The sequence below is a fragment of the Eutrigla gurnardus genome, assembly GCF_963514095.1.
Source record: "Eutrigla gurnardus genome assembly, chromosome: 17".
NCBI classification, from domain to species: Eukaryota; Metazoa; Chordata; class Actinopteri; order Perciformes; family Triglidae; genus Eutrigla; species Eutrigla gurnardus.
Window position 1 is genome coordinate 24,271,366 of NC_139928.1, and position 12,826 is coordinate 24,284,191.

Sequence of the window (12,826 nt, forward strand, 5' to 3'; positions counted from 1 at the left end):
TTGTGTTTCTGTCCGTCGTCGTAGTGGATTAGAGTGTTTGGACTTTTCATACTGTACATACTGGATTTGTTATTCAACCTTTATTTAAACAGTTTAGCTCATTGAGGCGCTTTGTTTCTTTCTGCTGTAGCTTGAGTCTGTTTATAGGAAGTGGACGTCGTCATGGTGACATCACCCGTTGGTTTGTGGACTTGGGTTTCGGCAGAGCGGCACCCTTACTGGATCTGGATCCATGTGGATTCTGGTGTGAAGCTGCTAACAAAGTTAGCTTCGTGACTCAAGGTCAACTTTACAGCAAAGTGTTAAAGTCGTCTTAGTAGCTAACTAGCATTGGTAGCGTGGTAGCAACCTGTCAATCAGCAGGTAGCCCCACCCCCTAAAGCATCCCCTGCTTTCTGGTCTGTTGGACTCTAAATGGACCTATCAATCAGCAGGTTAGCCTGTAATTTAATTCATCCTGTTTAAACCCTTAATCACAATTCTTTGCGTTTAATGTTGATTGTTATTTGTCTGTGAAAGCTTGAGATTTGTGTTATAAATCAGAGCAGAAGAAACGAATGAATAAACACCGATTTTAGTTCAACTTCTTTCTTCACATATTTACAACAATGCAGATCTAGAGTCTCAACAACAACGTTCATTAAGTCAGAACTAAATCAGAATATAAACATAAAAACATTTATATTTGTTTATCCACGAAGACGTTGAAACTTATTGAACTCTGATTGGATGTCCACTCTTTTATATGAAGATAAGCTGCTGTGACTTTAGACAAGACCATGACAGATCAGCATTAGGCCCAGACTTAGTTAAAGCTGCCTTCTGGATCACGGACCAGTCCCTGGCTGGACCAGGTCTTGGCTGGAGGCTCTGAGCCGACACACCGATGGTTCCTCAGCTGATCGTTCCAGGTGAATCCTTGATGACAAACGCTGCAGGTGAATCTTTTACTTCCAGTGTGATTCCTCATGTGACTCTTATGTTGTCCGTAGCTCAGAAACCTTTTCCCGCAAACAGAGCAGCTGAACGGTTTCTCACCTGTGTGGATTCTCATGTGTGACTGTAGACTTCCATTCTGTGTAAAAGATTTCTTGCAGACAGAGCATTTGAATGGTTTCTCTCCAGTGTGCAATCTCATGTGAACCTTAAGAGACTCACCAACACTGAAAGCTTTCCCACAAACGCCGCAGCTGACTGGTTTCTCTCCTGTGTGAGATCTCATGTGTCTATTCAAATTTCCCCTGAGGCCAAATATTTTCCCACACTCAGAGCAGTCAAATAGTTTCTCACCAAGACTACACCTGGAATCAGGGAGAGGAATGTTTAGAGAGTTTAAACCTGAATGAAGTTCTCTGGTCCCTGGTCCTCCACAGTCCTCCTCTTCATCATCTGGTTCCATCTGACCCACTGAGCTGCTGACTGGAGGCTCCGCCTCTCTGACCTTCTCAGTCTGATGAAGTGGAGACGACTGACGACCGACACATTTGTGGTTTCTCAACGTATTATACCAAGTAAAACTTTGGTCACAATCTCTGCAGCTGTAGAACTTCTCCTTCGTGTGGACTTCCAGATGTTTTTCCAAATATCTTCTCCAAGCAAACTCTGCACCACAAAACGAGCAACGGAACTGTGTTTGTCTCGTGTGGATCCTCATGTGTTGAACTAAAGACTCGCTGTCGCTGCAGCCGGTGTTACACACTGAGCAGTGGAAAGGTTTCTCCTCGGTCATGTGACCCGCCATGTGAGAATGTAAGCTTTCATTCTTTGCAACTGTCTGACCAACGAATGGTTTCATGTCAGTGTTACATCCTGTATCGCTGACAGACACTTCCTCACTCTTCAGATGCTTTGGACCTGATAGATCTGGATCACCATGGTCCTCAGTCTTGGCTTCAGGTTCAGCCTTGTCATCAGAGCAGCTAGATGCTTTCTTGCTACTATTATATCCATCATTCACAGAGACTCTTTTACGTCTCTGGTAAGTGAACCCTGACTGATGTTGCCTGGTCTCTTTCCAAAACTCAACGTCAACACTGTCATCAGGTTCAGAAGACGGTTCAGTCTTTATGTTAGTCTCTGGTTCTGGTTGGATATCTGGATCTGAGCTGCTGGCTGGAGGCTCCGCCTCTCTGACCTCCTCAGTCTGAAGAAGCTGAGACGACTGACGGCCGACACATTTATGTATTTTGGCATTTGATCTCCAGGAAAACTTTTTGTGACAGATCCTGCAGCCGAACGGTTTCTCTCCCGTGTGAACTGGCATGTGTTGTGTCAAGTGTCCATTTCGTGAAAATCTTTTACCACAAACTGAGCAACTGAATGGTTTCTCTCCTGTGTGAATCTTCATATGTTCCTTGAGAATTCTCTTCAGGCCAAATATTTTCCCACACTCGGAGCAGCTAAATGGTTTCTCCCTAATAGGAACTTCCTTGTTATTCAGAGATTCTAAACCTGCTTGAGGTTCTCTGGTCTCCTTCCAGTCCTCACTGTCATCAGTCTCTGGTTCAGAAGAGTCTCCGGTCTCAGGGTTTCTGTGTGGTACTGGATCAGAGTCCCTGTGTGGTCCTGGTCCTCCACAGTCCTCTCCAGCAGCTTCTGGTTCCATGTGTTCAGTCTGTGAGGACTGAGGTTCCTCTTCATCATCTTCATTCTTCACAGGAGTGAACAGGAACTTGGTGACATCAGCCTCCTCCAGTTCCTCTTTAATGTGGGGGAGCGCCGGGTCCTCCTGGTCCTCCTGGTCCAGACTGCGACCCTCTTCTTTAACCACCAACAGCTGCTGGACATCTGCAGGAAACAAGAAACACACATTGAAGACAAACACCAGTTTATGTTCAAGTCCAGCTCAAAATGCTGGTTTGACATTTTTAAAACTTTTATTCTCCAACTATCCTGCACCCCCAACATCACTGCTGTGGCCCGATCCTGCAGATTTGCCCTCTACAATATCCGCAGGATTCGGACCTTCCTCACAAAGGATGCAACTTAACTCCTGGTCCAAGCACTGGTCATCTCCCGCCTTGACTACTGCAACTCTCTCCTGGCTGGACTCCCAGCCTCGGCGATTAAACCATTGCAGTGTATCCAGAACGCTGCAGCACGCCTCATCTTCAATCTACCCAAATTCTCCCACGTGACCCCCCTCCTCCGTGACCTCCACTGGCTCCCTGTTGCAGCACGCATCCAATTCAAGACGATGACACTGGTCTTCAGGGCCATCAATGGAACGGCACCTGTCTACCTTCAAACACTGGTCAAACCTCATGCCCCGACCCGAGCACTTCGCTCCTCTACTTCAGCTGGCCGGCTGGTACCACCATCGCTGAAATCAAACAAATGTCGCTCAGCAAAGTCCAGACTCTTCTCTGTTCTGGTCCTCAGTGGTGGAACGAACTCCTGACTAATGTCAGGACAGCTGAGTCACTGCCATCTTCCGAAAAAGGCTCAAGACTCACCTGTTCAGACTTCACCTCGACTCTACATAGCATGACCCGGTCCGTGTACGTTGCGGCCATCCAACTTTCTTTTTGAAGTCGACAATCGGAAAACGGAACAGTGCCATTTCTCATTCCAGATTTTGCTTTGAGTTACAGAAGGCAGGAGGGGAACTGTTGGGTGCGCGCTGCTTCTTTCCTGCTTCTTTCCTCACACCGGTAAAGCCACAGCGGACCAGCCATCTCATTTTGTCTTTTATTTTTTCTTCCAACTGGGTGAAAGTCACATAAAGCACAGCTAATGATAACTCTACACTATGTTAATGAATCGCTGTTGTTAGCAGGCTCCATGAGCTGGACACCGACTCACAGAGCGGCTCCCGGTCGGTCAGAGCGCAGCCGACCCGGCACACCGAGGATCAACAGCTGAGGGGCGGCGGCGAAGAGGCGGGCTCCGATTCTCTCTGTCGGTTTTTAACCGCTTTTATGTCCGCGTCATAACGCTTTTGGTGCGAGTTTAAAACAGTAGGTTTACTTCAAAACGCGAGCATCAGACGCTGTCAGAGCGTTTATGAACAGTGTTTTAGAGCTCCCCCTAAATGTCTCAGGTAGGCTTTCAGGTAATTTCACAGCATAACACAGCGCCTTCAAGGTCATTAAACAAGACGTACGGACAATCTGGTATGAAAAATGGCCCTGTTATTTCATCCCCGAATCCCATTCATGAACACAATATCTAATATCAGTTAACGAGTCGTTTTCCGTTTTTAAAACAAATAACGGGATACGAGTCATTTTTCTGTTTTTCGTTCTTTTATTTTGAAGCGAAAAACGGGAAACGACTCGTTAACAGTTTTCTGATTGTCGACATCGAAACGAAAGTCGGATGGCCGCAACGTCCACGGACCATGACCCACTAACACCCCCCAAAAAACACAACCCCGCCCTGCACTTCTATGTTCTTAGCGTCTGCTAAATGCCCTAAATGTAAATGAGAAGTAGTAGTAGTAGTAGTACTATAAGTAGTAGTAGTTGTAGGGGTTCCGTTCCAGATGAGTACTTTTCCTGCAGTAACAGAGTACTTCTCCCACCTCTCTGTGGTATTAGTACTTTTCCTGCAGTAGAAGTAGAACGCAGCGGAATGTGGAAATACTCCAGTAAAGTACAACTACCTTGGGAGTGTACTTGTACCAGTAGATGAGTAAATGTACGTCGTAAACACAAGCAGAGATCCTCGACGCGCAGTGAAAGCGGCGCTAGCTGTGTGTGGGTGCTGTAGCTAACGTTAGCTTAGCACAACAACATCGTCAGTAAAGACGTTTCCAGCAGGAGACAGAAAACCAACCTGCTTCTCTCCGCAGCTCCATGTCGGCCTTTAAAACCACATCCAGCTCCTCTTCATACCCGGATGTTGTCTCCAAACGGCCAATCAGATGCTCGCGAGAGGACTGCCGAGACCCGGAAACACAAACTTCCGCTGCACTCCGCTGGTCTTCACAATAAAAGAGCGTTGATTTTTTTTTTTTACCCGCCGTGCTTTGATGAGAGAAGATCTGTGGTGGAAAGTAACGAAGTACATTTACTGGAGGTACTTTACTTGAATACTTTCTACTCTAGTGTGAGATATTGTACTTTCTACTGAGCTCCATGTATTTTGTAACTTTGATTATGCGTCACAAATAAAAAATGACATTCTATTAAAGATGAACGAACCATTAATATATGACATCATTAAAATTAGATCCACCTTTAAATTGATGAAAAGTTTTACTTTTAACATAGTATTTATACACTGTAGTATTGTGCTAATATCACCACTGCGCATGCCACATAAAACACAGTCTATTAAATATATATATATTAGATTTTTTCTTTAGTCTAGATTAATCTCACTGTAATCTTGGAATTAATCTAGATGATTCTAGATTAAAATGGCTCATTTGAATTCTGCCGAAGGCATTCATAATATGTGTGCTACCTAAATAATGACTAACTAACTAATTCCCCACAAGGAGCAAACAACCTTAGTCTTGTCAAGGTTTCCATTGGGAAGCTTCTTAAAAATACATGTTCCCTGAAGCAAACCTTCATAGCTAGACTGTCCTTAGCCCCTCCTACTTCCGTGTACTAGTCAGTGTACAGTCTATTGAATATATAATGAACATTGGAACAATGATTGTTTGTTGTCTTATCTCTAAAGATATTTTTTACAGTTTATGCTTTGCCTCAGAAAACCCTTGCTGCTTTTATTTTGAAGTCTATATACCGGAAGTGTCTGGCAAACTTGGAACAAGATGGCGTCTGCTCGTAAATGCGAGAAAGCCTCTGTAGTCTGGATTCAGGGCGGCGGTCGAATAGTCTTCTTCTCTTAGGAAGGTTCCTAACTGAAGAAGTGACCCGGAAGTAAACAAGTGGCCGCCATGATAAGAGCTGTTCGAATTCTCTAAATGCAAAGGAAAGGAGCTCCAATGCTTCCTTTCAGAGCTCCTTTAGCATAGGATGCAACGGACCTTCCTATGCCATAGGAAAGGAGATTACGCCGTCCCACAATTCTTTGCGAGAGCAACATTTAAAGTGCCGCACACCTCGGCCGTTCATGAAAACGAACAATGTGTATTTGCATATTTAACAATGACTTTCATGCAGACATATAATAATTGGAATAGTGATGATAAATGTGTGGACAGTGATAATAATTTAATGATACTATTATTTATTTCAATCATGTTACAAATGTTTGATAAAAACGAAACTAAAACCACAAATGAAATGTAAATAAAGCAACAGGAAGGAGGAGCTGCTGGACCTGAAGCCGGTCAGTGAACCAGCTGTTTATAAAACCAACATGTGGAGAAGTGGACGATGCGCTTTTTGTAGTCCATTATTGTAGTTTCTCCAGCGCAGACGCACGTCAATCTCCGGCGCCGATCATCAGCTGTCAATCATCAGGCCGCGTTATAATGACGTAGCTTAGTGAAAGTCCGGTCGGATTCTCTGAGCACCGCGGTTGACTTTTTGAGTTCTCCTATCGCCTTTCCTTAACCCCGTGACGTTTTCCCCAGAGGTCAAGGAATAGGAGTTAGGAATAGGAGTTAGGACCTTATTTTTTGACTATTCGACTGCACACCCAAACTCCTTAACTGGAGCTCGGGGTGAAAGGTCACAGGGTCAAGGAAAGTTGGAAGGAGACCTCAAGAGGATTTAGGCAAAGAAACCGCGGTGCTCAGAGAATCCCACAAGCTACGTCATTATGATGCTGCTGATGATCCACACCGGTGAGTGACGGCTACTAGCTAACTAAGCACTTATCTCTGTTGTATACCAGCTACTAGCTAACTAAGCACTTATCTCTGTTGTATACCAGCTACTAGCTAACTAAGCACTTATCTCTGTTGTATACCAGCTACTAGCTAACTAAGCACTTATCTCTGTTGTATACCAGCTACGAGCTAACTTAGTACTTATCTCTGTTGTATACTAATTGTTAGTCACTTGGATAAACGTGTCTGATAAATGTAAATGCTGCAAATGCACAACTTCAGGGTCCATTTCATGACAGGTTTAACATTGTCACCGTGGTAGCTGATGCTGAATTCCATCTTCCCTGTTGTCGGCCTACAACTAGACCACCACCAGCCTTCATTAACATCTACCGAACACAGGATGAAGGATGCGGTCATGTCTCCTTCACAACTATTCATTTACCTCGCCTTCAACACCATCAACTGCTACCAGATGATCCCTTCATCTACCATCGTACCCAACGCCGGAGTCCCCTAAGGCAGATTACTGAGCCCCTTCCTGTACAGCCCTGGCACCTATCAAGGACAATGATTCAGTCACAGAGCTTTGCTGGATATGAACCAGATGAGACCACTTGTTGAAGAAGGGACCAGACTTTACACAAACTAGGTTTTTAATTCATAGTCTTACTTCAGTTATGTCACAAAACAGGGGACATAAAATACTCTCAGATGATTTTAAACTACTTAAATCATTGCAGACATGTAATAACAAATTAAAATAGCAGACGAATGAAAGGAGATTTTAATGGTTGTGTTGAATCATAAGCTGATTCTCGATCCACCTCAAATCAGAAAAAAGTCTCGGTGAGCTTCATTTATCTCTGGTGCCTTCGGCGACACACTTGTGGTCCTTGGCATGATGCGGTCGAGAGAACGTCCTATCGCAGTCGCTACAACTAAACGGTTTCTCTCCCGTGTGAACCAGCAAGTGTGCTTTCAGATATTCCTTTTGAGCAAATATTTTCCCACATACTGAGCAGCAGAACGGTTTCTCCCCCTTGTGAATGGCCCAGTGCCGCGTCAGATCGTCGCGCTGTGCGAATCTTTCGTCGCAAACAGAACAACTGAACGGTTTCTCTCCCGTGTGGCCGGTCAGGTGACGTGTCAGATTTCTTTGGTATGCGAATCTTTTACTGCAGAGAGAACAGCTGAAGGGTTTCTCTCCTGCGTGGTCAGTTAAGTGGCGTCTCAGATTCCTCTGATGTGCAAATGTTTTATCACACGCTAAACAGCTGAATGGTTTCTCCCCTGTGTGGACAGTTGAGTGTTGCGTCAGATGTTCCTTTTGTGTGAATGTTTTACCACAAACCAAACAACTAAACGGTTTCTCCCCTGTGTGGACGGTGAAGTGCCGTCTCAGGTTTCTATGGTGCGCAAATCTTTTACTACAAACAGAGCAGCTGAACGGTTTCTCCCCAGCATGGACAATCAAGTGCTGTGTCAGATCACTATTCCGTGTGAATGTTTTACCACAAACCGAACAACTAAACGGTTTCTCTCCTGTGTGAACGGTGAAGTGTCGTCTCAGCGTTGCCTCTTGTGTGAATCCTTTATTACAGACTGAACAACGGAACGGTTTCTCCCCTGTGTGGATTTTCACATGTTTAACCAAAGTGCCACCGATGTTGTAATTTGTTTTACACACTGAGCAGGTGAAAGGTTTTTCTCTCTGGTGAACTCTTGAGTATTTGGTCAAATTTGACTTTTTTATGACTGTTTCCCCACAGACAGAGCAGCTGAGAGGTTTCTCTCTTGTTTGGATTCCAGGACATTTCTGCAAAAGTCCCTTCTGGCTGAAGCTGCCTTCACATTCAGAGGAGCTACCTGAGGGTTTTCCAGTATTCAAATCAAAATCTAGAGCTACATCCTCATTACTCAGAGATTCTAAACCTGACTGAGGTTCTCTGGTCTCCTTCCAGTCATCAGATTCATCAGTATCTGTTTCAGAAGAGTCTCCAATCATAGCTTTAATATCTGGTCCTGGATGTCTATCTGAATCAGTGTTCCTGCCAGCTTCTGGTTCCATGTGTCCAGCTGAGCTGCTGGCTGGAGGCTCCGCCTCTCTGATCTCCTCAGTCTGATGAAGCTGAGACGACTGACGACCCTGATGAAGACAACTGGATCTTTGTTTACAAACTCTGCTGCTGAGTGTTTTCCCTCCTGTGTGATTTCTCATGTGAACCTTTAGGTTTCCACTGTCACTGAACGCTTTCCCACAGACAGAGCAGCTGAATGGTTTCTCCCCTGTGTGGATTCTCATGTGTGCCTTCAGATTTCCACGATCACTGAACGCTTTCCCACAGACAGAGCAGCTGAACGGTTTCTCCCCTGTATGAGTTCTCATGTGACGATGTAAATCTCCACTCTGAGTGTATGACTTCCTACAGACGGAGCAGCCGAACGGTCTTTCTCCTGTGTGGATTCTCATGTGAACTTTTAGATTTCCACTATCGCTGAAAGCCTTCGCACACACTGAGCAGCCGAACGGTTTCCCTCCTGTGTGGAGTTTCATGTGTTTCTGTAAATATTCCTTCTGACTAAAACATTTATCACAAACTGAGCAGCCGAAGGTTTTCTCTCTTGTATGAGTCAGCATGTGTCTGTTCAGATTTCTCTTGAGGCCGTATCTTTTCCCACAGTCAGAGCAGCTAAATGGTTTCTCAGCAGCCCGGGGTTCTCTGGTCCCCCTCCAGTCATCGCTGTCATCAGTCTCTGGTTCAGAAGAGTCTCCAGTCTCATCACCTGGATCAGAGACCCTGTGTGGTCCTGGTCCTCCACAGTCCTCTCCAGCAGCTGCTGGTTCCATGTGTTCAGTGAGTCTCTGATGAAGCTGTGAGGACTGAGGTTCCTCTTCATCATCTTCACTCTTCACAGGAGTGAATGGGAACTTGGTGACATCAGCCTCCTCCAGCCCTTCAAGCTGCTCCCCCTCCTGATTGGTCCAGAGTTCCTCCTGTTCCTCTTTAATGTGGGGGGGCTCCGGGTCCTGCTGGTCCAGACTGGAGCTCCAGTTCTGCCGCTCTTCTTCACCAACAATCACTACTCGTACATCTGAAGGTAAAACTGAAACACAGATAGACGTTAATATCAACCCAGATAAAACCTGCTGTGGTGAAGAAGAAGAAAGTCGGTGGTGAGTTATGTCTGTTATATTAAAATGCTATTAACTAGCTCCTGCTAGCATAGTGGTTGGCCCTCAATACAGAACCCCCATAAAGGCTCAATCTCTCTGTGTGAATAATTAATTATAATTGTTGATATGTGGCATTAAACTAAAAGCGGTCTTTAATTTGGAGTTTTTCCAATCAGATTTATGAGAACTTCAGATTTCAGACCTCAGAATTAGGCGTTAAAATGCGATGCACTGATCACTTTGCAGCTTTGACCCAACTTAGACGAACAAATACAAACAAACACACCACCCATTCGGTTTATTGAAGCAAAATATGATGAAAATGTTGATTTAACGTTCAGTCCAGTTTACAAACGAGCTTAAAAAAAAAACAATACTTTTGTCATGACTCTCGGACATGGTTCCCGTGGCGATGGATTAATCAGCTGCCACTGTTGCCGACCTCCAGCGGGGTTCCACCCTCGTCGACGTCCTCCCGAGAAGTTCCACCCTCGTCGACGTCCTCCCGAGGGGTTCCACCCTCGTCGACGTCCTCCAGTGGGGTTCCACCCTCGTCGACTTCCTCCCGAGGGGTTCCACCCTCGTCGACATCCTCCAGTGGGGTTCCACCCTCGTCGACGTCCTCCCGAGGGGTTCCACCCTCGTCGACGTCCTCCAGTGGGGTTCCACCCTCGTCGACTTCCTCCCGAGGGGTTCCACCCTCGTCGACGTCCTCCAGTGGGGTTCCACCCTCGTCGACGTCCTCCCGAGGGGTTCCTCCCTCGTCGACTTCCTCCCGAGGGGTTCCTCCCTCGTCGACTTCCTCCCGAGAAGTTCCACCCTTGTCGACTTCCTCCCGAGAAGTTCCACCCTTGTCGACTTCCTCCCGAGAAGTTCCACCCTTGTCGACTTCCTCCTGAGGGGTTCCACCCTTGTCGACTTCCTCCCGAGAAGTTCCACCCTTGTCGACTTCCTCCCGAGAAGTTCCACCCTTGTCGACTTCCTCCCGAGAAGTTCCACCCTCGTCGACTTCCTCCCGAGAAGTTCCACCCTCGTCAACTTCCTCCCGAGGGGTTCCACCCTCGTCAACGTCTTCCAGCTGGGTTCCACACTCGTCAACGTCTTCCAGCTGGGTTCCACCCTCGTCAAAGTCTTCCAGCAGGGTTCCACCCTCGTCCCAGATTTGAACCTGGGAACTTGTTCTAACTACTCTTGAACAGATTAACACCAGCTGCTCGCCGTATGTGTGGTGAGAGAGAGACGGTGCAGCTCCGCTACGTCTTCACTGCTTTTATGAGGGATGTTTAGAAGTTCGGTGGAGCTGGACTCTGGTGATGGGGGGGGTTTGGTCACGGGTGAGCTGGACTCTGGTGATGGGGGGGGTTTGGTCACGGGTGAGCTGGACTCTGGTGATGGGGGGGTTTGGTCGCGGTGGAGATGGACTCTGGTGATGGGGGGGGGTTTGGTCGCGGTGGAGCTGGACTCTGGTGATGGGGGGGTTTGGTCGTGGTGGAGCTGGACTCTGGTGATGGGGGGGTTTGGTCGCGGTGGAGCTGGACTCTGGTGATGGGGGGGTTTGGTCGCGGTGGAGCTGGACTCTGGTGATGGGGGGGTTTGGTCGTGGTGGAGCTGGACTCTGGTGATGGGGGGGTTTGGTCGCGGTGGAGCTGGACTCTGGTGATGGGGGGGTTTGGTCGCGGTGGAGCTGGACTCTGGTGATGGGGGGGTTTGGTCGCGGTGGAGCTGGACTCTGGTGATGGGGGGTTTGGTCAGTGTTGTGTTTCTGGCTTCTCTTTAAATCTCAATTATTTGGGCCAAAATAACCCTATATCCTGAGTACTTTTAAGTACATTTTGTGGCTAATACTTACTGTACTTTTACTTGAGTATTTTTATCCTGTAGTATATATTACACAAGTATATTAGTTAAATACTTCTTTCTACCAATGCTGATAAATAAAAACATTATGTCAGTATACTGTGGTATTAGTACTTGTCCTGCAGTAACAGAGTATTTCTCCCACCTCTCTGTGGTATTAGTACTTTTCCTGCAGTAACAGAGTATTTCTCCCACCTCTCTGTGGTATTAGTACTTTTCCTGCAGTAACAGAGTATTTCTCCGACCTCTCTGTGGTATTACTACTTGTCCTGCAGTAACAGAGTACTTCTTCCACCTCTCTGTGGTATTACTACTTGTCCTGCAGTAACAGAGTACTTCTTCCACCTCTCTGTGGTATTACTACTTGTCCTGCAGTAACAGAGTACTTCTTCCACCTCTCTGTATTATTAGTACTTGTCCTGCAGTAACAGAGTACTTCTCCCACCTCTCTGTGGTATTAGTACTTTTCCTGCAGTTGAAGTAGAACGCAGCAGAAGGTGGAAACACTCCAGTAAAGTACAAGTACCTCGGGTGTGTACTCGTACCAGTAGGTGAGTAAATGTACGTCGTAAACACAAGCAGAGATCCTCGACGCGCAGTGAAAGCGGCTAGCAGGAGCTAGCAGCTAGCTCCTAGCAGCTAACAGCTAGCTCCTAGCTGCTAGCGGCTGCTGTGTGTGGGTGCTGTAGCTAACGTTAGCTTAGCACAACAACATCGTCAGTAAAGACGTTTCCAGCAGGAGAAAGAAAACCAACCTGCTTCTCTCCGCAGCTCCATGTCGGCCTTTAAAACCACATCCAGCTCCTCTTCATACCCGGATGTTGTTGTCTCCAAACGGCCAATCAGATGCTCGCGAGCCGCAGTTAGCAGCCGCCGTTTGGATTAATGTTGAAGATCCTGAAATGTGGACATTTTCCACAGATCGAGTCAAAGAGGACCAAAGAAAACCAGACCGGCTCTGGTGCTTCTTCACGCTCCGCTCACATGCTAACACATGCTAGCACAGGCTAGCTGGGTTCCGCTGGAGAGAAGGACCGCCGAGACCCGGAAACACAAACACCACTTCCGCTGCGCTCCGATGGCCTTCACAATAAAAG

General features: G+C 46.6%; 1 protein-coding gene across 2 annotated transcripts; it reads right to left on the bottom strand.

The window, feature by feature from the left end:
• Positions 1-143: 143 nt before the first annotated feature.
• LOC311027709 (uncharacterized protein) lies at positions 144-12,611 on the bottom strand. Of its 2 annotated transcripts, XR_014598624.1 has the most exons (3): positions 12,485-12,611; positions 7,088-9,802; positions 6,726-7,055 (listed from the first exon to the last, which is right to left on the bottom strand). XR_014598624.1 is itself a non-coding variant. In XM_084031854.1 (2 exons), the coding sequence occupies exons 1-2, from the start codon at positions 12,504-12,506 to the stop codon at positions 806-808; spliced, it is 2,004 nt and encodes a 667-aa protein (XP_083887980.1). In that variant the 5' UTR covers positions 12,507-12,595; the 3' UTR covers positions 144-805. The 2 variants fall into 2 exon arrangements, 1 of the variants encoding a protein (XP_083887980.1); XM_084031854.1 differs by lacking the exons at positions 6,726-7,055; positions 7,088-9,802 and adding an exon at positions 144-2,787 and having other exon boundaries at positions 12,485-12,595.
• Positions 12,612-12,826: the final 215 nt, after the last annotated feature.

Bases quoted from the DNA above. Each gene is read 5' to 3' on its own strand.
- LOC311027709 (XM_084031854.1), bottom strand. From the start codon at position 12,506: ATGGAGCTGCGGAGAGAAGCAG. The intron at 2,788-12,484 runs GTTGGTTTTCTT...TGTTTCCTGCAG, and splicing joins GGAGCTGCGGAGAGAAGCAG to ATGTCCAGCAGCTGTTGGTG.